General features: G+C 40.3%; 1 protein-coding gene across 3 annotated transcripts; it reads left to right on the top strand.

Moving 5' to 3' along the window:
• The first annotated feature begins 17 nt into the window (after window positions 1-17).
• ARGLU1 (arginine and glutamate rich 1) lies at window positions 18-26,520 on the top strand. 3 transcript variants are annotated; one of them, XR_006713244.1, is made up of 4 exons: window positions 18-623; window positions 8,825-9,050; window positions 10,862-11,430; window positions 25,703-25,792. XR_006713244.1 is itself a non-coding variant. In XM_045481751.1 (4 exons), the coding sequence occupies exons 1-4, from the start codon at window positions 277-279 to the stop codon at window positions 25,865-25,867; spliced, it is 822 nt and encodes a 273-aa protein (XP_045337707.1). In that variant the 5' UTR covers window positions 18-276; the 3' UTR covers window positions 25,868-26,520. The 3 variants fall into 3 exon arrangements, 1 of the variants encoding a protein (XP_045337707.1); XM_045481751.1 differs by having other exon boundaries at window positions 11,347-11,430; window positions 25,703-26,520; XR_006713242.1 differs by lacking the exon at window positions 25,703-25,792 and having other exon boundaries at window positions 8,825-10,919; window positions 11,347-11,396.
• Window positions 26,521-27,224: the final 704 nt, after the last annotated feature.

The following is a 27,224-nucleotide window of genomic DNA, read 5'->3' as shown; positions in this document are numbered from 1 at the left end:
CGCGCAGCGGCGCGTTCCGCGCGGGGCATTGTGGGAAGGGCGGCCGGTGCAGCCGCGGCTGCCATCTTAGCAACTCCTGGCGTTGCGGCCTGGTCGTCGGAGGCGGCCTTCGTGGCGGCCGTTCACCTCAGAGAGCGGTATAAAGTCAGCTGGCCGACGGCCTTCCTTCCTCCGGCCTCGATAGGACGGCCAGCCCGCGTCCAGAGGCGGAAGCGAGGGCAGTGGGACGCGTGCGGGGCCCTAGGCCAGCGGTTAGTCACAGCGTCGCCCGGAAGGATGGGCCGGTCTCGGAGCCGGAGCTCGTCCCGCTCCAAACACACCAAGAGCAGCAAACACAACAAGAAGCGGAGCCGGTCGCGGTCGCGGTCTCGGGACAAGGAGCGCGTGCGGAAGCGCTCCAAGTCCCGGGAGAGTAAACGGAACCGGCGGCGGGAGTCGCGGTCCCGCTCGCGCTCCACCAACACGGCCGTGTCCCGGCGCGAGCGGGACCGGGAGCGCGCCTCGTCCCCGCCCGACCGCATCGACATCTTCGGGCGCACGGTGAGCAAGCGCAGCAGCCTGGACGAGAAGCAGAAGCGAGAGGAGGAGGAGAAGAAAGCGGAGTTCGAGCGGCAGCGAAAAATGTGAGCAGCCACGGGGGGAGGGGCGGGGAGCCTGGCGGGTGGGGGCCGGCGGGGCTGGGTGGGCCGAGTGGGGGCGTGAGGGGGGCGGGGGGGGGGGCGTGGGTCGAGGGGTCGCAGGAACCCGCCCGAGAGGCTGCAGCCCGCGCGAGTGGAGAGCCTGGGGCCGGACGGACACACGAGTTGGCTGGGCTGGGAAATACCGGGGCTTGCGCAGGAAGGGCTTGGAGCAGAGAAAGCGATTTTGGCGCGAGAGCGGAGCGGAGTGCCGGAAGTAGGGGGTGGAGTTCAGAGTGGGGTAGAGGCGCTGCCTCGGCCAGTGAGGGCGTGGGATAAGGGAGCCCGTAGAAGGGATGGAGAGCGTTTGGGGCCCGCTGGTGGGGAGGGGGGGGGGGAGCCGGAAAGAATTAACCCTTGGGATGCAAATTGCAGCTGGCCAGAGCATTCTAGTACCGGGGCTTCGATTTGACAGGGCTTGTCGGGAAATGAGACCCTGTTGGTGGTCCCAACAGTACAGCCAAAGATGCATTTTATGTTAGTGAGTTCCTTTTGTTAAAGATGTCGTGGTTGCTTTTCTTTTTTTTTTCCGAGCCTGTTCGGGTTTTGTTTGTTTGTTATTTTTCGAGCTGCAAAAATAAAGTGCACAAACCTTGAGCCTGCAGTACGATGAATTTTGATACTTGAATTCACCTGCATAACCATCATCCCTATCAAAAGTTGCTCCGTCCTTATACTTCTCATTTATATGGCTTTATATTCCTCTGTAGCAAAAGTAGGTGCAATCCTGCGTTTTGTTTTCCCTTGTGGTAGAGGACACTTGAATATTTGCTTTTATTTTTGCATTGCTCACGTATGGAACTTAATGTAGGGAAAATCAGGATCACAGTGAGGTCCCCAACTTGAAATACTGTTGGGGTAAAAGTATCTCTGAGAGTCACCTCTCAAGTATCTTTAGATCCAAGAGTAGGTACAAATAATTCCAAATTGATCATCTTTTGTTTTTAAAATGTAGGGTTTGGGTTTGGTTTTGGTTTAAGACCATAGTACCCTGATGCTCTAGGTATTCATTTCTCAAAGCCAGTTGGAAAGGTAGTGTTAGATGTGAACTGTCTGTGTTTAACCGGCCATCTTCCTCAGCCCGTCGGTGTTTAGAAAGTGCACACGAGGTAGGAGAATTACCTGAATTTTCTGAGACAGATATATGTACTGATTGTTTAGGGGCTTTAAATTTTTCTGCAGTTGGCTTTGCGTTATGTAGATTTTTCCAGCAGAGTGTGTTTCTAAAGAGCAAAGTTTTTAAGATTTACGGGACTGGGGCCCTTACTAATATTACAGAGGAAGCAGTACCTGGAGAGCTATTTGCTGTGTGTCTTTATTTTTCCTTTATGTAGAGCTGTCGGTGATACATATATTAACATCAGGTACATACAAGTAATTGTTTTGCAACAAACCTTGATTATATAGAATCCGGGTTTTTCTGGTATATAACAAGATCCTTAACTGTAAAAATGAACTCTCAAATAAATGTCAACAGATGAACATTTTAAAAATTAAGTCATGTCTCAGATAATTTTCCCACGTGAAAACAGGTTTCCAAAGAGAAGTTATTTGCCATTCTCTAAAAAGCTATGACTTGTAGGAAAAATAAAAGGGAACTTGGTATGCAGAGAATAATTAGAGGTGTTTAGCAAGCTGCACATGAATAGCAGGCACAGAAACCAGGGATTAAAAGAGAAGATAGGAGAGCTATATAGTTCCAAGTTGGTAGAAGCAGCAGATTACCATTAGCATTTATGAAGGGAAGAGGGGCAAAGCGAGCAGCCACCTGTACACTGAATTCTGTGTGCCATGCAGTAGGTATTCCTCAGTACGGTGTAATGTCTTAGATAGAACACAAAGGAAACCATGGAAAGACCTAGGTTTTAGAGCCTTGGAAATGGGCCTAAGTAGTTGTGTGTCTACAGGTCTCATTCAGCTAATATGGTTCGAGCAATTAATAAGTGCCAGGCACTGTGCTAGGTGCTGCTGAGATAAAGATAATTGACCCCTCTCCAAGAAGCTTAAAGACTGCTAAGTGGGTACGTAATAATAGTGTGGTAAATTCAGTGATAGTGATGTGACTTTAAGAAGGAAGAATCTCAGATGGGTAAACACTTTCGTCCTCCTAAGGAATGGGTGGTAGATAGAAATGAGATTGTCCGGCAAGGCATAGGAAGGTACATGTGGACCAAAACAGAGTCCCTTCAGCCCTTGCCAGAGTAAAGGGAGGCGGGGGGCTGAATGGCTTACAAGTGAGGTAAAACACGGGAAGTTCTATAAGTACTAACATCATGGAGTCTCTTTAGTCAGGGGAGGTAAACAGAGGCTGAGAATCTTATAAAGGACTCATGTTAAGGAGCTTGGATTTCATCCTAGAAACAGGAAACGTTTTGAGGAGGTAAATGGGATGAGCTCTTTTTTTCTCTCCCTCCCCGCCCCCCGAAAACAGCACTGAATGCTGTGTAGGATAGATAACTAGTTACAGTAAGACCACACAGGAGTAGTGAGGGGGCGGTTGTTGGAATGGGAAAAGACAGATTTAGGAAACAGTGCAAATAAAACTGGATTGGAGCATAAGGGAAATAAAGCATTAATATTGGTTCTCGTGTTTATATTGTAGCTATTGCACGTCGGGCACCAAATGTTTAAGGAACTATTTGTGTGGCAGACGGTGGTTAAAACGGCAGAAACCTGATAGATAGCGGACAGGGAACGGTCGAGGGGAGTTTCAACTGGCACTTCCACTGTAGGCACTTTAACACTTGGGTATAGTGAGTTTATGTGAGTTTGATACGGGAGACTGAAGCCTTGAGGAGGAAACCTTGAGAGTAGATAGAACGACCCAGGTAGCGTGTGAAGGCAAAAAAGCAGTTGGCTTACTGGACTGAGAGGACCTTAGGGAATGTTTGTTGGAAGAAACCAGTGCTTGCTGGAAGCAGAGAAGACAACAGAGAGCATAGTGTCCCTGTACCTGGAAAAGGGTCCGTGGGAGGGGAGAGACTGCAAAATTTGAATACTCTGTTGGGCTTAACTAATTTTGTGGTAATAATGGAAACCAGATTGCTTTGCTGTTTACAATTGTGAAGCCTTGAATAAATTACGTACCTGTAAGCTTGATTTCTTATTTGTGAAATGAAGATACTGGTCTTCATTATGAAGATTAGAAATCGCACATTTATGAGGCGCCTGGGTGGCTCAGGTCATGATCTTGCAGTTCACTGGTTTGAGCCCTGCATCCAGCTCTGTGCTGACAGCTCCGGGCCCGAAGCCTGCTTCAGTCTGTGTCTCCCTGTCTCTCTGCCTCTCCCCCGCTCACACTCTCTCTTTCTCTCTCTCTCTCTCAAAAATGAAACATTAAAAAAAAAAAAAAAAAAAAAAAAAGGCACATTTAAAGTATCTAGACATACTTGGCATATAATGGGCCTCCGTACATAATGTAATATAATTTACGAAATGCAGCCAGATTGAGCCTGGTGAGTTTATGAAGTGCTCTTACGAGTTATATTAATATAGTAAAAGGTAGACCTTAGCATTAAATTTTTTTTTCTCATTTCTGAATAGCTAGTTCACATGTTTCAAAATTGAATTCAGAAGTTCTACCTCTTCGCTGTGTCCCAACCATTTAGTGTGGTTCTCTCTCCTTATCATTTTCATGTGTATTCTTTTGAAATGGCTTTGTGCATGTTGTATTCACTGTGCATGTTGAAAAAATAGGCAGTTGTAAAATAACTTGCAGCAAATGCGGAAAATGTTAATGCTATAATCATTTACTGTAGCCTGTTATAATCTAGGTTTCAATATGCTTAGTGTTCAATTGCATGACAGGTTGAGAGCCTTCTGAATTAAAGTATCTAAGCTGAACTGGGATCTATATGAGTGATCCTTAGAGTACTTGACGAGCTCATTGTGAGAGTAGAGAACAGCTTTTATGAGCAAATTCAGTGTGTGGAACTGTATTTCGGGGACACTTAGGGCTTTAAGACAAAGGATAAGGGCATAAGATCTAGCTGATGTTGATAAGAAATTTATAAATTTTTTAAATGATTTGGGTAAATATTATTGCATGCCTTTGCCTTCGTAGGGTACTATAGGGCTTAGATCATGAGCTTTGGAGTCTACCTAGGTTAGGAGTCCTCTCTTAGCAAAATGCAGTGACCTGGAGCCCAGCTAGTAAAGTATTCCTATGCCTTGGGAATCATCAGAGGTGTAACTGATGACATGGTGTATAAAGCTGTTGGCACAGTATTTGGTGCCTATTCAGTACTGAATTAATGCTGTTTGCTGTGATGTTATGAAGCACTTCCTAGAAGGAAACTCCTAGGGTTGAGTTCATACACGTTAAAATATTTCTGTATAATATTTTAAATAATATTGCCATTTGCCACGTTCAGAGTCATACTCTGGTTTAACAGTGCTGTATTGGTGGGTCCTTACTGTTTTAATAGTTACCATTTTAAAGTTGGTGGTGACTGGAGTTTTTAAAATACCTGAAAGCATGGAGGCATGGAGAAAATGGGGACCTAGTGTTATACATACTACCATCGAAATCTTGAAGATTGTGATTCAGCCCTTTCAACATTGGCACAAATTCTTGGCAAGGGAATACATTGAGCAGAGGAGCCCGAGGAAGAGATTAGAGCCACTAAAGAACATCAGGAAAGTGACAACTCCTATGGCAAAAGTTTTAAGGAGTAGGGCACCTGGGTGGCTCAGTCAGTTAAGCATCTGACTCTTGATTTCGGCCCAGGTCATGGTTCTTGGGTTCAGGCCCCACGATGGGCTTTGTTCTGGCAGCGCAGAGTTTGCTTGGGATTTGGGATTCTCTCTCTCTCTCTCTCTCTCTCTCTCTCTCTCTCTCTGCCCCTCCCCTGCTCACACACCCATATTCTCTCTCTCCCTCCATCTCTCTCTCTCTCTCTCTCTCAAATAAATAAAAACAAAGTTTTAAGGAGTGGATAGGCAGTGACATGAAAATTTTTTTATAGGATACTAATGAGCAAAAGTATTTGGTTTTTTTTCCCCAAGAAAGTTTCAGTGCCCCTGGTGAAAGTTAGCCTTCTACCTCTTTATCATTGATAATGATAATAAACTTGTCAGTAAAGATGAACTGCTTAATTCAATTGTACATGTGCCCATTGTTTTTCTGAATTTAATGTGGGGAGAGGGGAATTGAAGCGTCATTGAGAGTAACTTTTTCAGTGCTAAATTTGAAAAATCACTTAAAATTTTTTTTTCTGATTGTTGCTACTAAGAATAGCAGCAACAACAAAAAATTATATTGTTGATAATACTTGTAGGGGAACAGTTCTGCTGTGGTGCCCTGACCTTGCCTGTCTCCACGTGGAACACAGCAGCAAGGCTTAATTACAGTCACAGTGGTGTGTCCTGTGCTTCCTCCAGGAACAAAGGGAGATAAGCAGCCTTGTGAGAAACTCCACGAGGCCTTTTCTCATCCTCTCAGTTTCATTTGAGCTTGGGACTTTCCACTTGCCCTCCCCTCTGGGCTATAAAACCGCTGAGCTGCCCTTAGAATTGACTCCTTAGCAGCAAAACAGCCCACTGCCTATGCCTGTATTGCATGTCACCTGTCCCCTCTGGTTTGGTGTCCATGAGTGGGACCAGAAACAGCTGACACTGTGCTGATCTGGCTTTTGCTGTAAGTAATAAACTGAATTTATTTAGGCTTATTTTCTCCATACTAAATCCAGAAATGTGACCCCATTAGCCATTGTGCTATTGCTATTACTTACAGACTGCTTGACAAAAAACCCTGAATATGTATCAGGTCTCTTCCATCCTTCCAAAATTCCTAAGTTATTTGGTGACTTTTCTAGTGATGAGCTAACCTAAAGCCTTATTCCATTCTTCTTTCTGCTTTTTACTTTGGACTGTTTTAATTGAAACTGTTTTACGTTGTCCTTAGAGTTGAATTACACCATTTTTGACATCTTAAAAGAGAACTTCTTCTTAGGCTCCTTTACATTTACTAGCAAAAGTTTGTTTGTGGTGAGTGGTGTGTACTTTTAAAACTTTGCATTGTGTAAACTTTCCAACTTCTGCAAAAGTGGAAAGAATATTATGACGTTAATACACCCATCATCTAGGTTTGACAGTTATCAGGCTTATTTCAGCCTAATATTTTTCTCTTTGGATGAGGTAAAGAAACAAAACTTTTATATTTGAAATGTAGTTTAATTTCCACTAAAATCCCTGCCTGGTTTCCTTGAGGTATGTCTGGCAATTCATTTTAGTGTTGGGATAAATAACTATTCTCTTTTATTGAGCTGCTATAGGTAAAGGCTTATTGAAACTACCTTAAACTGTATTTTATTCGAAGTTATTGAATAGGAAAAGGAGCATTGTTTAGAGTATATGTTAGGCTTTTGTATCTTTTTAAATAAAAATCAATAATTTAGTGTTGGGAGGAAATATTTAAGAAACAGGCAACAGAGTCTTCAGAATGGGATGCATATGTCTGGAACCTAGAATAAGTAATTGTGCTTTTTCAAGTAGTTACTATCTCCTTGTCAGAAAAACATAAGAGGTTATAAATACAGAAACTGAAATGAATCAGAATGTTAAAGATACATTGGTGTTAGTATGGTATCACTGTGAATAAGTAACAGGAGTTGAGAATAAAAGCACTTGAGTGGGAATTGAATTACCCCCCCCACCCCCAAAATACAGTTTAGTTGAAGTGGATTGGGGTGTTTAAAGGTCACTTAGACACTATAAAGTCTTTACTAAATACGTAAATTGAATGACTGGCTCATACATATTTATGAGTCATCAAAAGATATAAAGGTTACAGGTTGTATTTAATTTTATGGGCTGTGAGAAAGTTGAAGCATTAATAATAATAAATTGGCCTCTTAGGATTTAGATATACTTCCAGAGCCTCTGAATTTATTATTAATTCAGTACAAATTATTGTCTCAATACAGTGAGCTACATATGTACAATGAAATTTTCCAGTAGCCATGTTAAAGAAACGAGTGAAATTTTAATACATTCCCAGTCTTTCTTAACATATTGTCATTTTAACATGTAATCAAAGATATTTGTAAGAGCTTTTATGTCTTTTCTTTATACTGTACTGATCTTCAACTCAGACTAGATACGTGACCATATTGGATGTCATTGGTATAAAATGTACATGGTGTCCACTACAGTGCCTTGATAAATGTCAGTATTTTCAGTGCAGAATTTGATTTTGAGTAAATAAGTTGGTTTATAATATCTCGATGGGATTAAAATAATTTAAACCGTATCATGCGTCATTAAACTTTTTATTAGAATTGGCAATATATTTTCATCTACCCTCCCACATCTTGAAGAGCTTTTAATTAAAAATTAACCAAAGAGGGGCGCCTGGGTGGCTCAGTCGGTTAAGCGGCCGACTTCGGCTCAGGTCACGATCTCGCGGTCTGTGAGTTCGAGCCCCGCGTCGGGCTCTGTGCTGACAGCTCAGAGCCTGGAGCCTGTTTCAGATTCTGTGTCTCCCTCTCTCTGACCCTCCCTCGTTCATGCTCTGTCTCTCTCTGTCTCAAAAATAAATAAATGTTAAAAAATAAATAAATAAATAAAAAATGAACCAAAGAAAGAAGGTACGCTGAAAGGTATTAGGTTCAGAACCTGAATTAAGTTGGTCTGTATTTTCAGAAAAAGCTTCATTGCCTTCACAGTCTGAATCTCTTTGAGTCTGTATTTCTTCTGATTTTGCTAGTGGGGGGCAGGGGATGAACTTAGTCTGAATTGCTTGCTACATAGTGTTTTCTCCTGACTTCTCTTGAAGCTCAACCCTTAGACTGAGTGCATTGGCAAATGAGTGAATCCATGCACTTTGTCCTTTCGTTATAAAGTTGGTAACAAAAAGTAGACTTGTTTCAGCTTTCTTAACAGTTCTTAAATTAAAACTAATGAATTAAGCTCTTTGTTGAGTCATTTTGGATTTAGAAAGTGAAAGCTAACAAAAACATGATTTCATATTTGTTTGAGTTTCTGTATCCCTGAACATCTTGGTATCTAGTATTTCCTTGAGTGTTGCACTCAGATGAATTATAAAATCATAGAATCAGGCTGAATGTTTTACAGACTTATAACTAGTTTTAATTCTTACGTTTACTTCTGTCATCTAAGTCACTTTTTTCTACTTTGTGTGCTAGTCGGCAGCAGGAAATAGAAGAAAAACTCATCGAGGAAGAAACAGCACGAAGAGTGGAAGAATTAGTGGCCAAAAGGGTAGAGGAAGAATTGGAGAAAAGGAAGGATGAAATTGAGCGAGAAGTTCTCCGAAGGGTGGAGGAAGCCAAGCGCATCATGGAAAAGCAGTTGCTCGAAGAACTCGAGCGACAGAGACAAGCTGAGCTTGCAGCACAAAAAGCCAGAGAGGTAACGCTCGGTCGTTTGGAAAGTAGAGACAGTCCATGGCAAAACTTTCAGTGTTGGGTGTGCCTCCTGCTCAGTTCAGAAAGAGATGGAATACAGACTAATTCCTTTCTCATCTAAACTTAACATTGCTGCGAAAGTTAATTTTTTAGCCTGTTCAGAAGTGCTGACTGACATCTAAAAGTTACTTTCATAAAACGTATTCAAGGATACTTTTTGATTTAACGGAACTGGCTTACATATTTGAGAAGTGTTTGAAACTTTTGCCATGGCTGCAGGACTTACATTCTTTTTTGGGAGGGTGGCGGGAGACAGGGAGTGGTAAAGGGAAAAGGTTAAAAATCCACCTGTGGTTACGTATTCTTCTTTTCTGTTTATCATTCTTACTGCCTAGACTGTGAGAGGCTTTTTGCCTTCAGTCAGATTACAAAGAGCAGGGCCTAACATTGAGTGACAGCACCTGCTTTTGATAAATAGGTTTTCTTGCTCTTCTTTTTTTCCTTCTTTTATCCCTCACCCCCTCCCCCAAATCCTGCTTCAACACAATGGACTAATTCTGGCATTCTGATCATAAGGCCCTCCCTCCATTTTCCTAATGTGTTTCAAAGAATCTTTTTAGGAAAAATGTCCAGAGTATTCATCCACTTTTTTTAGTATCTACTAACAACTCCTTTTTTTCTCTAGAGAGTTATGAAGGAACAGGTTGTCCTTGTCTGGAGTCAAGCTAAACACATGATTTGTTTTATCAGCAGCTGGAGCAGAAGTTGAAAATGTCTTTCTGTGAGACAGTAATTTGCTACTGAAGCTTTATGGCTTATTTGCACTGATTACTCCAGGTTCCTAAAACTTGTTGAAAGTCACTGAAACACTCAAGGCAAATTACTTTACAGTGCTGAGTGTCCCTTGACATAGTTTGTGTAATGAATACGAATTCCATTGGTGCGTGCCATAGAAAATCCTGTGGTTCTATTTTCTCGAACTTAAACATTTGACTCAAAATATATGTCTCATATCATTGTTAATCTTGGCATTAGTATGGGCAAGTTGGCATCATACTAAATCTCTCTTGTTTCCCAGTAAGCTTAGCTTTTCAAGTGCATTCTCCCTTGTGCTGTCTTTAGATACACGTGTCTATATTTGGTAGCTATCACAGACTGTGCAATTGAATGTATGAAATTTTACTTATATCAGTGCTTTTAATAATGGAGATAATTTTGGAGTAATGGTGCTGTCTTGTAGCGAGTTATTAATCATAGGAAGATTTTTTTCTCTTCATTTGCTTTTTGTTTCGTATTAACAATTTTTTTTTACACGGACACAACCCTCTGACAGTCTTTCCAAATATTAAAATCATTTGAATATGTATGCTGTGATCTGAACACTGCCCAAACCATCAAGCAATCTTCATATAGTTTGCATTATAAAATCTCATTAAATTCTCCAATAAAAAATAAATTACAGAATTTTATTTCCGGACCATGCACCCCCTGGATTCCTGAATTTCAGTTCAGACTGTAGATGACAAGATAAGCTGCCTTTAGAAATTGTCAACATCTGAATGTTAAGTCCATTTTCCCCATGGAAGAAGCCCTTAGTTCCATGAAGTATGGATTACCATTTGTATTTTTCACTAACAGTAAATGTATTTTTCTTATTAATTGTTTGCCTTAGGAATGATGAATTACATTTTTTGTTCCTTCTTACCATAAACATCTGCATTCCTCAGCTCAGCCTTCCTTGTATGTTGTTTCTTTATAAATGGTTGAGCTGCTGATGCAGGTATTGCCAAGCTAACAGTACAAATCATTTTAAAGAGGAAGCTGGCGCGTATGGCAGCCGAGGAGCACACTCTGCAGGACACTGGACAAGACAGTAAATATTCAACTTTTAATGCTGATTAAAGGAGTATAGGTAAAGAATACGTAGGTATACATAATTGGTGAGACAAATATTCACTTTATTTATATTTTATATATTATTTTTTTAATTTGGTAAATACTATCCAGTTTTGTAGTTGTCCTTGTTGATTTGTGTGATATTAAAGTATTAGTAATAATTGCCAGGAAACTATCATTAGGGAGGGTTTAGTCGGTTGCTGTTTGGACTGGGAGGGATGATTTAAATTTAGTGCTAGAAACAAATTTTAGTGGCTGCACAGTTTATCATTTGTCAGACAGAAGGTAGCTATAAAGCTGCCCTCTAAGTCAGCTCAAAAAAGTTCAGAGGAAGATTAGTAAATATTTATCAGTAAAAATAAACATTTTGTTTTTCTAACATCTTAACATGTCCTCCCCTTTAGGAGGAAGAACGTGCAAAACGTGAGGAGCTAGAGCGAATACTGGAAGAGAATAACCGAAAAATTGCAGAAGCACAAGCCAAACTGGTATGTATGAAAAGCATTTTTTATTTGCTTTGCTGCTTCAAATTTTGTGGGATGATTTTGTGCTTTATCATGGACACATTTTTTTAGTCTTCAGGGCTGTTTGCAGGGATTTGAGGCAAGAGCAGGAATGGTTCATGAGATTTTTAGCTAGTGTCTTCCAGAGGAATCCATCTGGGGGCAATCCAGAGATTCTAGTAACTCTGGAGAACATTCTGAAATTTGCATTTAAAACAGGGCTCCTGGGAGAATTGTACTATCCCCAGTCCCAGAGTTTTTCTCTCTTCACCTCATTTACATTTTTCTGCCTGGATAGTAAAAACAAAAGCTTGGAAGTATTTAAACTCAAACACAGCATTTCACTTCACATGAGTGACCTTGTTCCCACCCAGTTACTGGGTATAGTATGTAGGGAGTCTGTATTTGATAGTGTGCCAGACTCATAAGCTATTTTTCCTATTCCAAGTTTGTAATCCAGCAAGGAATACAGAGACTTAAGTAATTATGACATACGGATCTAAACGGGGGTGAGGAACAATTTGGAAATATTAGTGAAGAAGCCAGTGTAAGAACATTGAGGTCATCTTTTGAAAATAGAAAAATACTAATCTGTGATTGTTTCTGCTTTTCCTTCCAATTCTTTTTTTTTTTTTCTTTTAGTACAAAAATCCAGAGGTTTTTGTTTGTTATGTTTCTTTATTTTTAGCACAGACTGGCACTTAAAGTAGAATAAAGAAGTAGGATAAAGTTTTGGGTGGCCTAGGGATTTCCATTAAAAATGTATATTCTGAAGCAGTCTCAGTATGAGGAAGAAAACAGAATGAAATGACTGTGGATACAAAAAAATCCAGGAAACAAAAGGAAGAGACAGGCATTAAAGGAAAAACTTTCTTTGCCTCATGAAAGTGGCATATAGGAATTCTACTTTGAAGTAAGAATCTAAATCAGGTGGAAGGGAAGTTACTTAGGATGAACGGAGAATGAGTGCTAGTTCGTGCCCAGGAATGGAGACATGACCCAGGAGGGACTCTTGCTTCTAGACATCTTAGAAAAGTTTTGTTTACTTAGAAATGTGTTGAGAAGACATTTGCTTCGAAGTCATACTGTCACATGAAGGATAAAAGCAAGTTGTAAGCTCTCGTTAAGTGGTTTAGAAAAAACAAATTTTGTGACTGTTTATAAAGGCACAAAAAGATCTGAGTTGGTCTAAGTAATTAATTGACAGTGGATCCCAATGAGAGTAGGGGTGAAGGAGGATCATAAGTAATGTGTCCCGTAATTGATAAGAATGTAAAAAGTTAAAACTGGACAAATGGTCCAGTTGGTTCTAAGGCATAATCTTTTAAGAGGTGGTATGCCCCAGATAAAAGCCAGTACTGGAAATATCAGTAACTTAATGCAACTTAAATAAGTAACTAAGCAACTTAAGGAGGATGACACCAGGATTCTTCATGCACATCGCCATCCTGGTTATTGTAAAGGTCATAGTGAAAGGGAGGGACTTAATCCTGCCTTTCCCAATGAAAAGGCCTTAAAATCTGTTAAGGTAGAGCAAGCACTATGAAAGTGAAATGGATGAGGAGTCATTCTGAGGTCTGTCCCTACCTGCTCATTAATGAGTACGTGATCGTGCTTTTTTAGTGATGCTAAGAAGAAAATCTCAGTTCAGGTAGGAAGAAGGAAGATGGAAAGTATGAACCTTCATTTGAGTCTTGAACGTTGAGTTTTTTTGAAAGGTAAATATAGTGTGGGTTGTAGGGCCTGGATGTTTCCAGAAGGGTGGAACAGTATAGCTGGTATTGAAAATGTTGTACTGGCATCACGAAGTGGGGGGAATCCCTCTTAGACCGTGGCAAGAGATTGGATAGCATGGTGACTTCAGTTTTGGGTGGCCTGGAATGCCGGATTATGACTCCTAGAACAGAGTTCCTCCGCTTATGCCCTGCCAGGATCCCTTCTGATCCCGAGGTAGCTGTCTGGTGCCTAGGGAAACTTGGCGCTTTATATTTCTTTTGGCAGTTTTCTTTGTTTACCCACACACAAACCATAAAAACATAACTTTCGGTGTGTCCTTACTGGGAAAAGATCAGCAAGCTTATTCTAGAGCAGTGCTTCTCAAGTGGTGGTAATTGGCCAGTTTTTGTTTTTGTCTTTTAATCCTAATTTGTCTCAGACTATGTTTGCAAAATACAATTAAGATGAATTACTAGAAAAATGACATCAAGTGGCTATAAAAGCTTCTAAAACACTCCTGGTTTCTACATATCTTGTTATGGATCCATTATGGTTTGCAGACTATTGCTGATTCATGGATCATACCTAGACCAGCACTGTTCTGGAACATTGGGATTTGGCAGAATAGACTGTGCATTGCATGTTATCAGTACAACTTTCGTGAAAAGATATCTTGGAGAAAAAAAGAGTTTGCATTTGAGACTGTTTGGTAAGAATTTGCACATAACTCATTTGTTTCCTGTGCATGATAATGTTGGAAGCTCAAGAAATAATTGTCAGTGTTGGAGAAAATTTTTATTTGTTTCTGTTGGGCATCATCTATTGCAGGGAAACTAGCACATCCTTTGTGTAGGAAAAGACAGAATGTTACTGCATAAAGATGCCAGGAGCTTACGGAGACTTTCGTTCTTGTCCATTCCTCATCCTCTCAGTTTTCAGCAAGTTCTTTCATCTTTTCACACATTTATTGGGAGATACTACTGGAATATATTCTCTTTAAAAGAATAGATACTTAGGGAAATATGCCCATGTTATAGATAGCACGGGACTTTTCCTGAGTGTGTCAGTAGTGCTGGTTTATCTTGTTGAAGCAACAGTTCTGTTTGTTTTTATGACCTAATAAATATGCTAGAAATGTGGACCGGTTCATGGTATAGCAAGAAGAATGGGATGCATTCTTAGCTTCTAGAAGGCAAGGGGAGAAGAAGGAGCAGCCAATCCATAATCCATATTGAGAATTTGTTAGGTGTAAAAAGCAATTGATAAGATGTTAAGTTCTCTTAAAGTATTTAATGTACTTATTGTGGAGACAAGGACAATTCCAAGAAAAGTTAATAATATGAAAATACTGAGTAGTGGAACGGGTGATGTGTGATAATTGACATCATTGCCCAGGTCTCTAGGGAGACCTGGGAACCTTCCTGGAAGAGATCCTGTGAGCTGGGCCTCCATGGATAGTTAGAAATTGCACTTACGATGGGGACAGGAGTGTGAGGAAATGAAGCAGGGAAAAGGCCTTTTGGGGCCTTAGAATAAAGGCAAGAGTGTGTAGGTGCTCTTGGGATAGTGGGATGGGCCGGAGCAGTGAACCAGCTTTTTGTGTAGTCAAGAAGGTGGTGAGGTAAGTGATGGTAGATGAGGTTCGAAAGCAGATTAAAGGAGGGTGGGGAGAGAAGGTTCCCCAAAGGGTATTTCTTAAACATTGTAATCTTGAAAGAATAATACAAGGATTTCTTAGAAGTCAGTAAAGAAGACCAACTCCCTAATAGAAAAAGAAAAGAGACTTAAAAGAGAATTCACTCACACAAGTGGAATGGAAAAGTGCCTTCATAAATTCTTGACAATGTAGCAAAACAAAGGACTCCCCTCCCCCCCTTTCTTTTCCTCTAATGCTAAATACCAGTAGAAAAAGACTTTTTCCCTCATTAGCACCAACTGTTGGCAAGGATAAGGTATAAAGGGACCTTTTTATGTGGTGATTTGGGGAGTTTAAATGGCTGTGACCATTTTAGAAAATAACAGTGAATCAGTAAATATCAGGAGCCTTTAATTCTGTGTCTAAGAATTTTATCTTGAGAAAAGTGAATCAGATACAAGTAAACTAATAAAAAAAACTTTTCCCTTTATTATTTAGAATAGTGAAAATTTCACAGGTTTTTAGATCACTTATACAGTTGGTTTTTCTTTAGTCAAAGTATTTGTTAATCCAGGGGAAGTAGCTAAATGCAGAACTTACGTGTACATTATGATCCTGCTAATTTGAAAAGTATATTTGCACGGTTTAGTAGATGGGAAAAAAAATGCTAAGAATCGTTATCTGTAATTGGTACACTTACATGTAACTTTATACTTTTCTCTAGTTTCTATATTTTCTACAACTAACATACATCACTTTCATGATCACATAAAGATAATTAGTAGAGAAAGTAAATTTAAACCACACTTTGACTAACTTTTAAGTAGGTCCTTATGACAAAAGTTCAAAGATTGATCACAGTAATGACTGTAATAAGGAATGTATTAGCTTAGCCCCATGGGTTCTCTCATGTAGAATTCATGTTAGGTACTCTAGACCAGTAGTTTTTGCTCACATCCGTTCCAAATTGTTTGTCAAGATATTTGATTTTATCTGTCCAAAAGGAGGCAAAAGCATATTAACCAACAGACATGCTTGATGAATAAAATCAAGGAAGAATTGACACGTGTCTTGGCTTGCCTGGACTTGGCTTTTTGGCAGATTGGTATCTAGTTCTGCCTGACTATTGGCAGTGCACCACTGTCTTCAGATATTTGAAAGGGTATTGTTAGTACAATGGAGATTTTTAATTTTTTTTGAAAATGTTAAAAATAGTACTAAAAAAATTTTTTTTTACTCCTCTTCACAAGTTTTTTGTGATGTGCCTGGGAAAAGCCCAGATATTATTCTGAAATGTGTATGAATCCTACTTATTTAGAAAGGGAAATATACTAAGAAAAGCGATAGATGTTGCTGTGGAATTCAGTGTCCCTGCAGGAGGCTAGAGCAGTAGGAAAAACATGACCCTCAGACTATCCGTGGGTGAATGAAAGTGGTAGTCAAATGTAATCTGGTTAATTTGTGAGTAAATACTGAAACTATAATAAGAGTCAGACGGACAGTTTCTAATAAAATTATAAACATGCTGATAAAAAGGAAAAATTGATTTTAACTGGGAAACATTGTTTGGAATTTTTAAAATATATGCAAATCATAAGTTTGAGGTCTACAGTGTATTTCCTCTCTTTAATATTAAAAACAGTTTCTTTGTGGCGCTTGGGTGGCTCAGTTGATTGAGTGTCTGACTCTTGATTTCGGCTCTGGTCATGATCCCAGGGTGGTGGGATTGAGCCCTGCATCTGGCTGCATGCTGACCATGGAGCCTGCTTGGAATTCTCTCTCTGCCCCTCCCCTTTGCACGCGCACTTACTCGATCTCTTTCTCTCTCTCTCAAATTAACAAAGAAAAAAATAGTTTTTCCTTACCCACTTGCCAAATAAGGAGATTTACCATGTTCATCATGCTTAACGCTTTATACCTCTCTCTTTTGAGAAGTGAAAAAATTGTACCATGTTTGGAAGTTGATTATATGTGAAATGTGTTCCACATACTTAAAGTAAACCCGAGCTCGCTTTGCAATTAAGAGATATCTCTGGAAAATACCTCCCTGCGCTCCTCTCCCCCCCCCCCCCCCCCCACCACATACACAAAGCTATTTGTGTATTCTGTGTCCTGATCTCCTGTTACTTTAGTAACACTAGTTACCTTGTGTGGTCCCAAAAAAAAGAGTCTTTGTGGATATGATTAAGTTAAAAATCTTGGGGAGTTTATCCACTATGCCCTAAAAGCCATTCCACATAACCATTGTAAGAGGAAGGCAGAGGGGGCTTTTACCACAGTACACACAGGAGAAGCTGAAGACAGAGCAGAGAGAGCTTTGAAGATTCTGGCCTTGAAGATTGGAGTGATGTGGTCAGGAGACAGGGAATCCTGGCAGCCACCAGGAGCTGGAAGAAGCAAGGAATAGACTCTCAATCTAGAGCCTCCTAACGGAGTGGGCCTTGCTGACACTTTGATTTTGGACCAGTGATACTGATTTCGAACTTCTGGCCTCCAGAATAGTTTTATGTTGTCTGGACCTACCCAGTTGATTACTAAAAATATGGAAGTAGTTTTGGAGTTGGACAGTTAAAGTTTGGAAGAATTCTGAGGCACATGATAGAAAATGCCTGGACGGCCTTAAAAAAGACCGTTGGTAGAAATAGGGACTTTAAAGGTGCTTCTGGTTAAGGCTCAGAAGCAGAGGAAGAGGATGTTACTTTAAACTAGAGGGAAGGAGGTCCTCGCTGTATAGTGGTAGGAAACCTGGTAGTGTCCTACAGTTGTGTGGAAGGTGGAACTTCTCCGTGTTGAACTGGCATATTTAACTAAGGTATTTCTGAGTGAAGTGTTGAAGGTACAGTCTGGTTTCTTCCCCTGGCTGTTGATAGTAAAGTTCAAGAACAGATAGAGGAAAGAACAGATAAGTAAAATGGAATGAGCAGTTGATGTTTGGAGAAAATTTCAGCCCATCTAGATTACAAAAGATGCTATAAAGTCAGGAGGCTTCCTGTTAAAAAACTGCAAACAAAGCCAAGGCTGTGGCTGGACAACCATTTGCTAGGGCTGAAGAGATTATGCCTGTGACTCATAAGTTCCTTCAGGCACTTTAGTAGCAGACACCAGGAGTAAATGAGATTATCCAGGAAAGATCTGTTGGGGAGCATCTTGTCCAATGGCCTGCCAGATTTGGGAGACCCGCAGGGTTTGTGAGGATGCTGTGTCAGCAGAAACACTGCCAACTTGGACCAAAAAGGACATGGGGAGGACACCGTGATGAAGGGCTCGCAGACTCCCAGCAGACTCCACTCATATAGGAGAAGGTGACTTGAGGACAGCACAGAGAGAAATTTGAAGATTGGAGCAGTGCATAGACAAGCCAAGAAACCCTGGCAGCCTTGAAGAGGCTTGAAGAGGCCAGGAACAGATTCCCTCCGAGAGCCTACAGAAGGAAGGTGGCCCTGTCCACACCTTTAGTTCCAGTGACACTGACTTTGGACTCCTTTGCTCCCAGAGTAAATTTCTGTTCTCTTAAGCTATCCAATTTGTGGTAATTTGTTACAGTGGTTACAGGAAACTAATACAAATGGAAAAGGAATGGGGCATTTATAGTAAGTAGAGGGAGCACATCTAAGTTGAGAGAGCACAGGACTGAGTGATATATTCAGTTAATAGTGATGTATTTACACGTTTTTTTTTTTTTTTAATTTTTTTTTTTTCAACGTTTATTTATTTTGGGGACAGAGAGAGACAGAGCATGAACGGGGGAGGGGCAGAGAGAGAGGGAGACACAGAATCAGAAACAGGCTCCAGGCTCCGAGCCATCAGCCCAGAGCCTGATGCGGGGCTCGAACTCACAGACGGCGAGATCGTGACCTGGCTGAAGTCGGACGCTTAACCGACTGCGCCACCCAGGCGCCCCTACACGTTTTGAGAGAGACAGGGACGGCATGGCGCCAAATGTAAATGTCAATTAAATATTTTAATTTGTAACGAAGTGATGGGGCGTTAATGGAAGAATGTTTAGTTAGGGAGAGGCTTGTTTTCAACTGATAAGGTAAAAAGCTCATTTAAGAGTGTGTTAGTGTATTTTGGGCAACAGTATTTGGAAAATGTTCTGGATATTACTGAATTGGCCTTATATAGTGTGAGTGAAGGACAGAAAGTCAACCAGAAACCCACTGAAAGCCTGTCAGAAGATGGGGCTGGAATTGGTAAGGTGGCAGGAGAAACTGTAAAGAGAGTAAACCTGGTTGAGCGATAAAAGTGCCCGGAGGGAGGAAGAGGAGAAAGAAGAGGAGAAAATGTGGTGTGGGAACCAGAGAAGATCTCATGCTGACAGCCAGGTATCAGCAGGCACTTGAGAAAACCTCCACAAAAGGGAATGAGTGACCAAGGCAGACAGAAGCACTGACTTGAAAGAAAAGAGAACTTAGGGTATAGAAGATTAAAAGAACCACATCTGGATGAGTTCACGTTAGGACACAAATACTAAAATCCTGAAGGTACGGGATTGGTGTTTGGACAGTATTCTTAGAGTGGTCTCTGCTGAGCCCTGGAGGACACTGATTTTTGTGTCGAGTATCCCGTACCAGTCTCGGCTGTCAGTTCCCTCTTGAAGCAGTTGTGTCCACTTTTAAGTAATACGGGATCTTGGGAGATGTTCTGTAATGTTGACGTTCCAAAAATATATTTTAAGATTATAAAGGTGTAGCAACTGAGGAATTGCAAAGGAAAGGGGCTAGAAGGAGTGATACGAATTCTCTTTATATGGTAGCTAACAATATCCTACAGCATACACTGTAAACATTAGGTAACAGAATAACCAAATTGCCATTGGTGGGGGGGGATTACTTTTTTTAAAAAATCCTGGTATGTTATTTTTTTTAACCTTGTACGTTAATAATTTCGGAAAACTTTACTGATCCGTAATTTGTTAAGGGTCAGAATTAATTACTTCAAGTTTCTTTTTAATATTTTTTTTATGCATTGTTTATCTAAAGTGGGATAAACATTACACTTGTTACAGGGGGGAAGATGAGTCAAAGAATTAAAGTTACAAATGGCAGAGTTTAACAGGATGTGTGTCTGGGAAGTTTAAAATGCAGAAATCCACATTTCTGAGTGGTGGCATGATTTCCTAATTGTAATATTTTTTAATTCTTGCCTGTCATTCCCGTAATCACTGCTGATAACAAGTAATTCTCTTTGTAATTTTAAGATTTTGTAAAATTTCGTATGTATTTTTAGTAGATTTCAGCATCCTTATTTGCTGAGAAACTGCTGCTAGGGATCACCCCAATGTACAGTTAGAGACCATGTAGGTGGGGGATGCTTAGAAAGGTGCAATTGTAATAAGGACACTGGGACCTCTGGGTAGAAGAGGGGGGAACAAAAGGTACTGGAAGGGGTAAATAGACTCTTCTAGAATGGTATACTTTGCTTTTATGTATTTTATCTCACCCGTCACTCTTCCCAGTGAGGTACAGGGTTGAAAGCCACCTTTGTGAGGGTCCTGGACTTAATGGCTAAGAAGGCCCACCCTCTTTTCATGGCTCTAGTATGGTGGATGTTGGCTTTCTCTTGGGCCTCCATGACGTCCATGTGTAATCCTTGTAGGAGAGCTCGGTATTGTTTTTCTGTATGAATACACGTGTACATCCCCCCGCCCCCCTGGAATAGTTCTTTCTTTTGCATGCATTTGAAACAACAGAAGGGTGGAGGAGGAGTGGATATTCCAGGGGCATTGGGAAGGAAATGGCATATCAGATTGCAGAGGGGGTTAGGGTTTAGAATACCTAGCAAATAAGGTGTAGGGTCAAACCTCACAGATGGATGGGGTAGGAAACCAGTTTTTCATCATTTGAGAACCACTATATTAAATTGATGGTTTTGGGTTTTGCTCGACTAGGTTTTTTGGTTTTGTTTTTTTTGTTTTGTTTTTGTTTTTTGTTTTGTTTTGTTTTGCTCTGGTGTAATTGAATAACATTTATGCTTAGTTTAAAGCTATAGTGGAACAAAGTGTAAACATTTGAATGTAAAGACAGGATATTCACCTGCTCACTTCATTTTTAAAAGTCATTTCATTATCAGGTACTTCCAGTAGGCACTATATGCTCAGCACTAAGGGAGAACCAGAGAGACTGCAGCCCCTCTTCTGCACACATGCACTTTCGTCTCCTGTATTTGTAAACCTGGATGACATTGAAACTTTCTTTACCCAGTCTAATTTCATTGGTGCCTGGGTGGTGGCACAGTCTTGGATTTTGGTTCAGGTCATGATCTTGTGGCTCATGAGTTCGAGCCCCGGGTAGGGTTCTGTGCTCACGGCTCGGAGCCTGGAGCCTGCTTTGGATTCTGTGTCTCCCTCTCTCTCTGCCCCTCCCCGACTTGTGCTCTGTCTCTCTTTCTCTCAAGAATAAATTAACATTAAAAAATAAAATCAATTTCAGTGCAGAATCAGTATTTCCTGTTAATGAAGGAAACTAGTTTAAAAATCTTGTTCATTTTAATTTAGGTATGTGATCACATCATTCAGATTTATTTTTTAGAAAAATAAATGGTTCTGTCTCTTTTTTTCCCCATCCACCTACTTTTCATTCCCATCTCCAAAATATATATTCAATTATGGTTTTTGTCTATTTTTCCAGAGTTTAAAATGCATGTTTTGGCAGATACAAACACATGTATTTTTATTCTCCCCTTTTTGCAGAGAAATAGCATACTATACATAACTATTTGGGACTTTGCTGTTCTTACTTAACAGTATAACTTGGGGGATTTTCCATTTCAGTATGTAGGGATTCCTATTTTTGTGTTTTTTTGTTAACCACACAGTATTTTTTTTGAGAGTGCGCATGGTGCTCTCGTGAGTGGGGGAGGGACAGAGGGAGAGAGAATCTTAAGCAGGCTCCCACCCCAGCTCGGAACCTGGGCTTGATCTCATGACTGTGAGATCATGACCTGAGACAAAATCAGGAATTTTACACTTAGCCGACTGAGCCACCCAGGTGCCCCTGCACAGTGTCTGTTACATAGATTTTGCATAATTTAATAGTCCCATATTTGGGAATTTTGGATTTCTCCAGTCTTGAGCAAGCTATGTTGCATTAAAAAACCTTGTTCAATTTAGCATGTTTGCAAGTGTTATTTATAGGATATTCCAGAAAATTAATTTTCTGGGTAAAAGTATTATGAAGGTAAAATTTGGTAAGTAGTGCCATAGTACTCTTCATAAGCTAGTATTTCGTATTTCACTTTTGAATTTGTCAATATGATACAGTGAAAAATAGTGTGTAATTTTAATTAGATTTCTCTTAAGGGTGAAGCTGTGATGTTCAAACTCTTCGCTCTTTAAGGATCTAATCTACTTCGTTGAGGGCTGAGTTAGAACCATAGGCAGCAGTGAATCTGGGTGTTTATATTGGTAAGGGTTTCCCAAGCACATGGACACAAAGTAAGATTCTTTACTATTCTTTGATTGAGTTGTACTTGCCAGGCTCTTACCCCAAATGTGTGATGATTTGTTAAAATTGGGCAAAGTAATTGGCATATGAATTTATTACTGAGGATGAACAGAAGTAGGTAATTCTTTTCTCTTGAAATCATCAGTGAAAGTCTAAGCACGAAAGTGGAGATTTGAGATGGATGTACAGGTGGGACTTCAGTAGGAGGAGAGAATGGCAGGAGTGTAGGAGAAGCGGAGGCAAGATAGAAAGCAAGCATAATTTGAGATACTAGCAGACACACAGTTGGAGCCAGATTATAGAACGTCTCAAATAGTGTGCTAATTGGGGAAGTTAGGCCATATTCCACACCTGGTGGAGATCACTTGGGAGCATGAGAGAACAGAAAGATGTTCCCAAAACTGGTAGTGTTCTGTAGGGTGGATGGTGGATGAAGGGCAAAGACTGAGAATGAGGAAACCATTTCAGGTCTCTAAGAAGATGTGGGGCCCTGTGCTGGTGTGGTGGCAGTGGAAATGGAGGACAGGCTCTAGATGAGAGAACGTAATGGAAAAGAATATAAGGGGAGGATTAACAAACTGGTTGGCTATTTGCTTGTGTCGGGGAAGACAGGATAAAGCTACAGAATATGGGTTGCAATAGAGAAGGTAGTAGAGAGGGCTGATTTATTTTAGGGTTAGTTTTGAGGATTCTAAAATTTTTTTTTTTTTTTTAACGTTTATTTTATTTTTGAGACAGAGACAGAGCATGAACGGGGGAGGGGCAGAGAGAGAAGGAGACACAGAATCGGGAGCAGGCTCCAGGCTCTGAGCCATCAGCCCAGAGCCCGACGCAGGGCTCGAACTCACGGACCGTGAGATCGTGACCTGAGCTGAAGTCGGACGCTTAACCGACTGAGCCACCCAGGCGCCCCAAGGATTCTAAATCTTGGACATGTTGAAGAGCTCTGTCTCTGTCCTGTAGTGTGCTGTAGCTTAAGAAACGGAGCTTAGGGAAAAGGTCTGAGAGAGACATCTATTTCACCTCTCCATTGGATTTTCCATCTTGCCTACTGACCCAATTCCCACTTTTTAATGTATTTTTTATTTTTTTAATGTTTATTTTAGAGAGAGAGTGCAAACGGGGGAGGGGAAGAGAGGGAGGGAGGCACAGAATCTGAAGCAGGCTCCAGGCTCCGAGCTGTGAGCACAGAGCCCGACGCGGGGCTTGAACCCACAAACTGTGAGATCGTGACTTGAGCTGAAGTCAGACGCTTAACTGACTGAGCCACCCAGGTGTCCCCAAATTCCCACCTTTTAATTCTCATCTTCCTCCCATTTGCCCTTCACTTGATTTCAGTGGATTTGTCCCACCATCTATCTTCTGCCTTTTAGTCTACACCCATACCATCTTAAAGTAAAACAAACCTCTTTGTGTTACTTATGTATTTAAATGTCAGGGTTTTGTTTTTGTTTTTGTTTTTTTTTTTTTTAAACATTCTATGCTGCATACCAGAGTCCATCATCTTTCCGGTCTTCTGCTGAAAAGCCTGTAATTCAGTCACATTGAATGTTACTAGTTCAGAATAAAAAAAACCTATCAGTGGAGACAGAACTGATCAGGGTGGAGAGCCTTAAATATTTTGTTTTTTAAAAAAAAAACGTTCAGTTGGAGAGAGAGGGAGAGAGCGTGCACGTGCGTGGGGCAGAGAGGGAGAGAATCCCAAGCCGGCCCCATGCTGTCAGTGCGGAGCCCTATCTCAGGAACCAGGAGATCTTGACCTGAGCCAAAATCAAGAGTCAAACACTTAACTGAGCCACAGACACCTGGAGCCTTAATGTATGTTTTGAACCACTGTATTTTGTATGAAAGAATATGTGGGAAGAGAAAAAAATTTTAGAAGACTTCAAGTGAACAGAAGAATGAATAAGGAAGTCATTGAGAATTGGAGTTTCTGACCATCTAGAAAATAATTTTAGTAGAATAATGGAGATAGAAATAGTGACTTTAAGACTTGACTTTGGAAATAGGAAAGCATTCACAGGATGCAGTGAGTGTTTTAGGATGAAGATCAAATAGGAAAGAAGGGATCACAGTGATCACTGAGATTTAAAAACTCAAAGGGTTAGAGCAGGTTTTCTCAACCTTGGCCACATTAACATTTGGGAGTGGATAATTGTTGTGGGGGGCTGACCTGTGCGTGGTAGGATGTTTACCAGCATGCCTGTCCTCTGCCCACTAAATGCCAGGAGCCACTCTCCCATTTGTGACCACCAGAGTCACCAGCACACATGGCCTAATGTCCCTTGTGCTGGAGGGGTAGACTTGCACCTGGGGGGTGGGGGGGGGGGGAGTAAGGAAGTAGGCCTGAAGGAGAGAGACCATGAGGAGGGAGAATTGGAATGGCTGGAATTTTTTGGTAAAGAGGGGAAACGTATAGACAACACAGGAAGGGAGTTGGTTACTTAAGACTGAAGGAGTTGAAGTCACCACAAAAGTTAATTATTCCAGTGTCCATTTGAAACCGAAAAGCATGTTATAATCAGCGGGTGAAAAGGGTATTTAATTTTTTTCACTCCAGAGAAAGGGGTCTTTAGTATTTCTTGATTGCATATTGACAATATAATGTAGCCCCAGTAGAGGTTTTTTTTTTTTTCCCTGTAACTTTTTTTTTTTTTTTTTTTTTTTTTTGAGCTTATTTATTTCTTTCGAGAGAGAGAATTCCAAGCAGGCTCCGCACTGTCAGCGCAGAGCCTAACTCGATGCCTAAACTCAAACTGCAAGATGATGACCTGAGCTGAAACCAAGAGTGGGACGCTTAACCAACTGAGTCACCCAGGCACCCCTCCTATAACTTGTTTTTTAAGTTTATTTATTTATTTTTTTTGAGAGAGAGCAAGCATGCAAACAGGGGAGAGGCAGGAGTGGGGGAATCCCAAGCAGGCTCTGAGCTTTCAGCCAAGAACTCAACTACCATGAGATTATGACCTGAGCTGAAATCAAGAGACAGATGCCTAACTGACTAAGCCACCCAGGTGTCCCTCGTGTAACTTTTTTATATGTCTTTCTAATTACAAATCTAGTTCTCGTAATTGGTAGAGAACTTAACCGTTTGAAGAAATTGGTGGCTTTGTTCATAATTGACAATCTGTTAATCTGATTCACTGAAGATGTGGATAAAAATAGGTACTAGGACAAAATCTATACTGGTTTCGAGATACGATTTTTAGAAATTTCCATTTTCAAAATGTGCAAGTGCTTTTCTACAATTTTTAAATATATTTTTCATAAAAAGAAAGAATAGGCAGAATTAATAAGGAGTTCTTTTCTAATTCCGCTATCATTTTTCCTTTATCACTTTTTGTGTGAGTTTTATTAAGCATACTGTAGTACGTATGTTCCTGTGTCACCTGATTTCCCAATATTACTAATGGAAGACCTGAAATTCTTGGAAGTTTTAATGTTTACTTTTAACTTTCAGGCTGAGGAACAGTTGAGAATTGTTGAAGAACAAAGAAAGATTCATGAGGAAAGGATGAAACTAGAACAAGAGCGACAACGTCAACAAAAAGAAGAACAAAAAATTATCCTGGGCAAAGGGAAGTCCAGGCCCAAACTGTCCTTCTCACTAAAAACACAGGATTAAATTGCAAACTCTGAACTTTTTACAAAGAAAAATGGAAAAACTTTGTATGGTAGCTTCATGTTGAAGTGGTTTTTGTTTTGTTTTGTTTTTGTTTTTTGTTTTTTTTTTAATTTGGAAAATCTGGAAAAGTTAGCTTGTTCTAATAGGGGCTCTGCTCTGCATTCCTTTTCCCCCCTTAACTTCCATTAAGTCAAATCCTTATCAGATCATTGCTGTCTTCTAAAGAGGGATCTATTTTTCATCTGTTTGGATTCTGTAGTATGGTCTGAAGGAGAGCAGATCACTTGGTAAACTGGATGGTCTGATAAGGTTTTTACTGACCCATTGACTTCAGAGTTCTACTCTGTCTATTCGTCATAATGCTGGTTTTGCTGACTTTTTGTTTTTTTATATATTTATAAAAAAAGAAAAAGTTGGTAATTGCATTGGAAGCTCCCAGGGTGTTACTGGACCTGTGTGGTGTATTGTTAAACCAGTGTCCTTGATGCTCCTGATACAGGTAAGGAAACAGTTGGTCAGCTCTGGCACAAACTATATATACAGTTCAGTATTGTCTCTGTTCAGTTTGTTTTTATTTCATTGACAAAATCAAACCAGCATTCCCCATTGTGTAAATAAATGATTTTGCTGAATAAAGTAAAGTCTTAAATTCATATGTTGAAGCAATTTTTTTTAAAGTTCTGTTAAGTCTTAAAGAGGGTGGTTTACTTTTTGATGGTCAACAATTTAGGAATCCTAGAACCATGCTATATTTCCTCATACTTTTAAAATAGGATTTATATGTACATTAAATATCCTCACGTATTAGTATTTAATGGCTATTTTTACAAATACCTAACTTATGCTGCTACGGCAATTAAGACGTCAGTGTTACCTTTAAGAAAGAGTAAGCACCCAGAAAAAGATTTAAAATCTCAATCCTGTGCCTCTGTTTTAGGATATAAAATACTATGATCACAAATTATACGTAATGAAGGCAAGAAAAATGCTTCTAAAAATGTATAGAACCTTAGATTATTTTCAAAGTGGGCCATCAGAAAGAACTTAGCTTTGTACCTTGACTAAAGGCTAAGGTAGTCAAATCCTCTTTGATGTAGGGTGCCTGCACGTTTATTTTTGGGACAAACACATTTAAACTTCTTACAAGTTTTTGTTTTTGCATGTGATACCTTATGGATGACTCTTAATACACTAGAATCTGCCTCAGTTATCTACGTATGTTTAAGTCTACTGGTATTAAAACATTTATTCAAGACAAGGATATGGATCTAAAAATGCTACCTGAGCTGCATAAACATGTCTTCAAAGTAGAGAACATGTTCTCCAATATTTTTGAGACTGTTTGATCAGTCTTTCA

This window comes from Leopardus geoffroyi, chromosome A1, assembly GCF_018350155.1.
Source record: "Leopardus geoffroyi isolate Oge1 chromosome A1, O.geoffroyi_Oge1_pat1.0, whole genome shotgun sequence".
NCBI lineage: Eukaryota > Metazoa > Chordata > Mammalia > Carnivora > Felidae > Leopardus > Leopardus geoffroyi.
Note: the sequence above shows the minus strand (reverse complement) of the source record. Positions and strands in the feature narration are given on the sequence as shown.

What these genes read in the sequence shown, in the direction of transcription:
- ARGLU1 (XM_045481751.1), top strand. Translation starts at nt 277, where the DNA reads ATGGGCCGGTCTCGGAGCCGGAGCTCGTCCCGCTCCAAACACACCAAG. An exon ending in TTCGAGCGGCAGCGAAAAAT is followed by an intron (nt 624 to 8,824) that starts GTGAGCAGCCAC and finishes TTTGTGTGCTAG; the next exon opens with TCGGCAGCAGGAAATAGAAG. An exon ending in CAGCACAAAAAGCCAGAGAG is followed by an intron (nt 9,051 to 11,346) that starts GTAACGCTCGGT and finishes CCTCCCCTTTAG; the next exon opens with GAGGAAGAACGTGCAAAACG.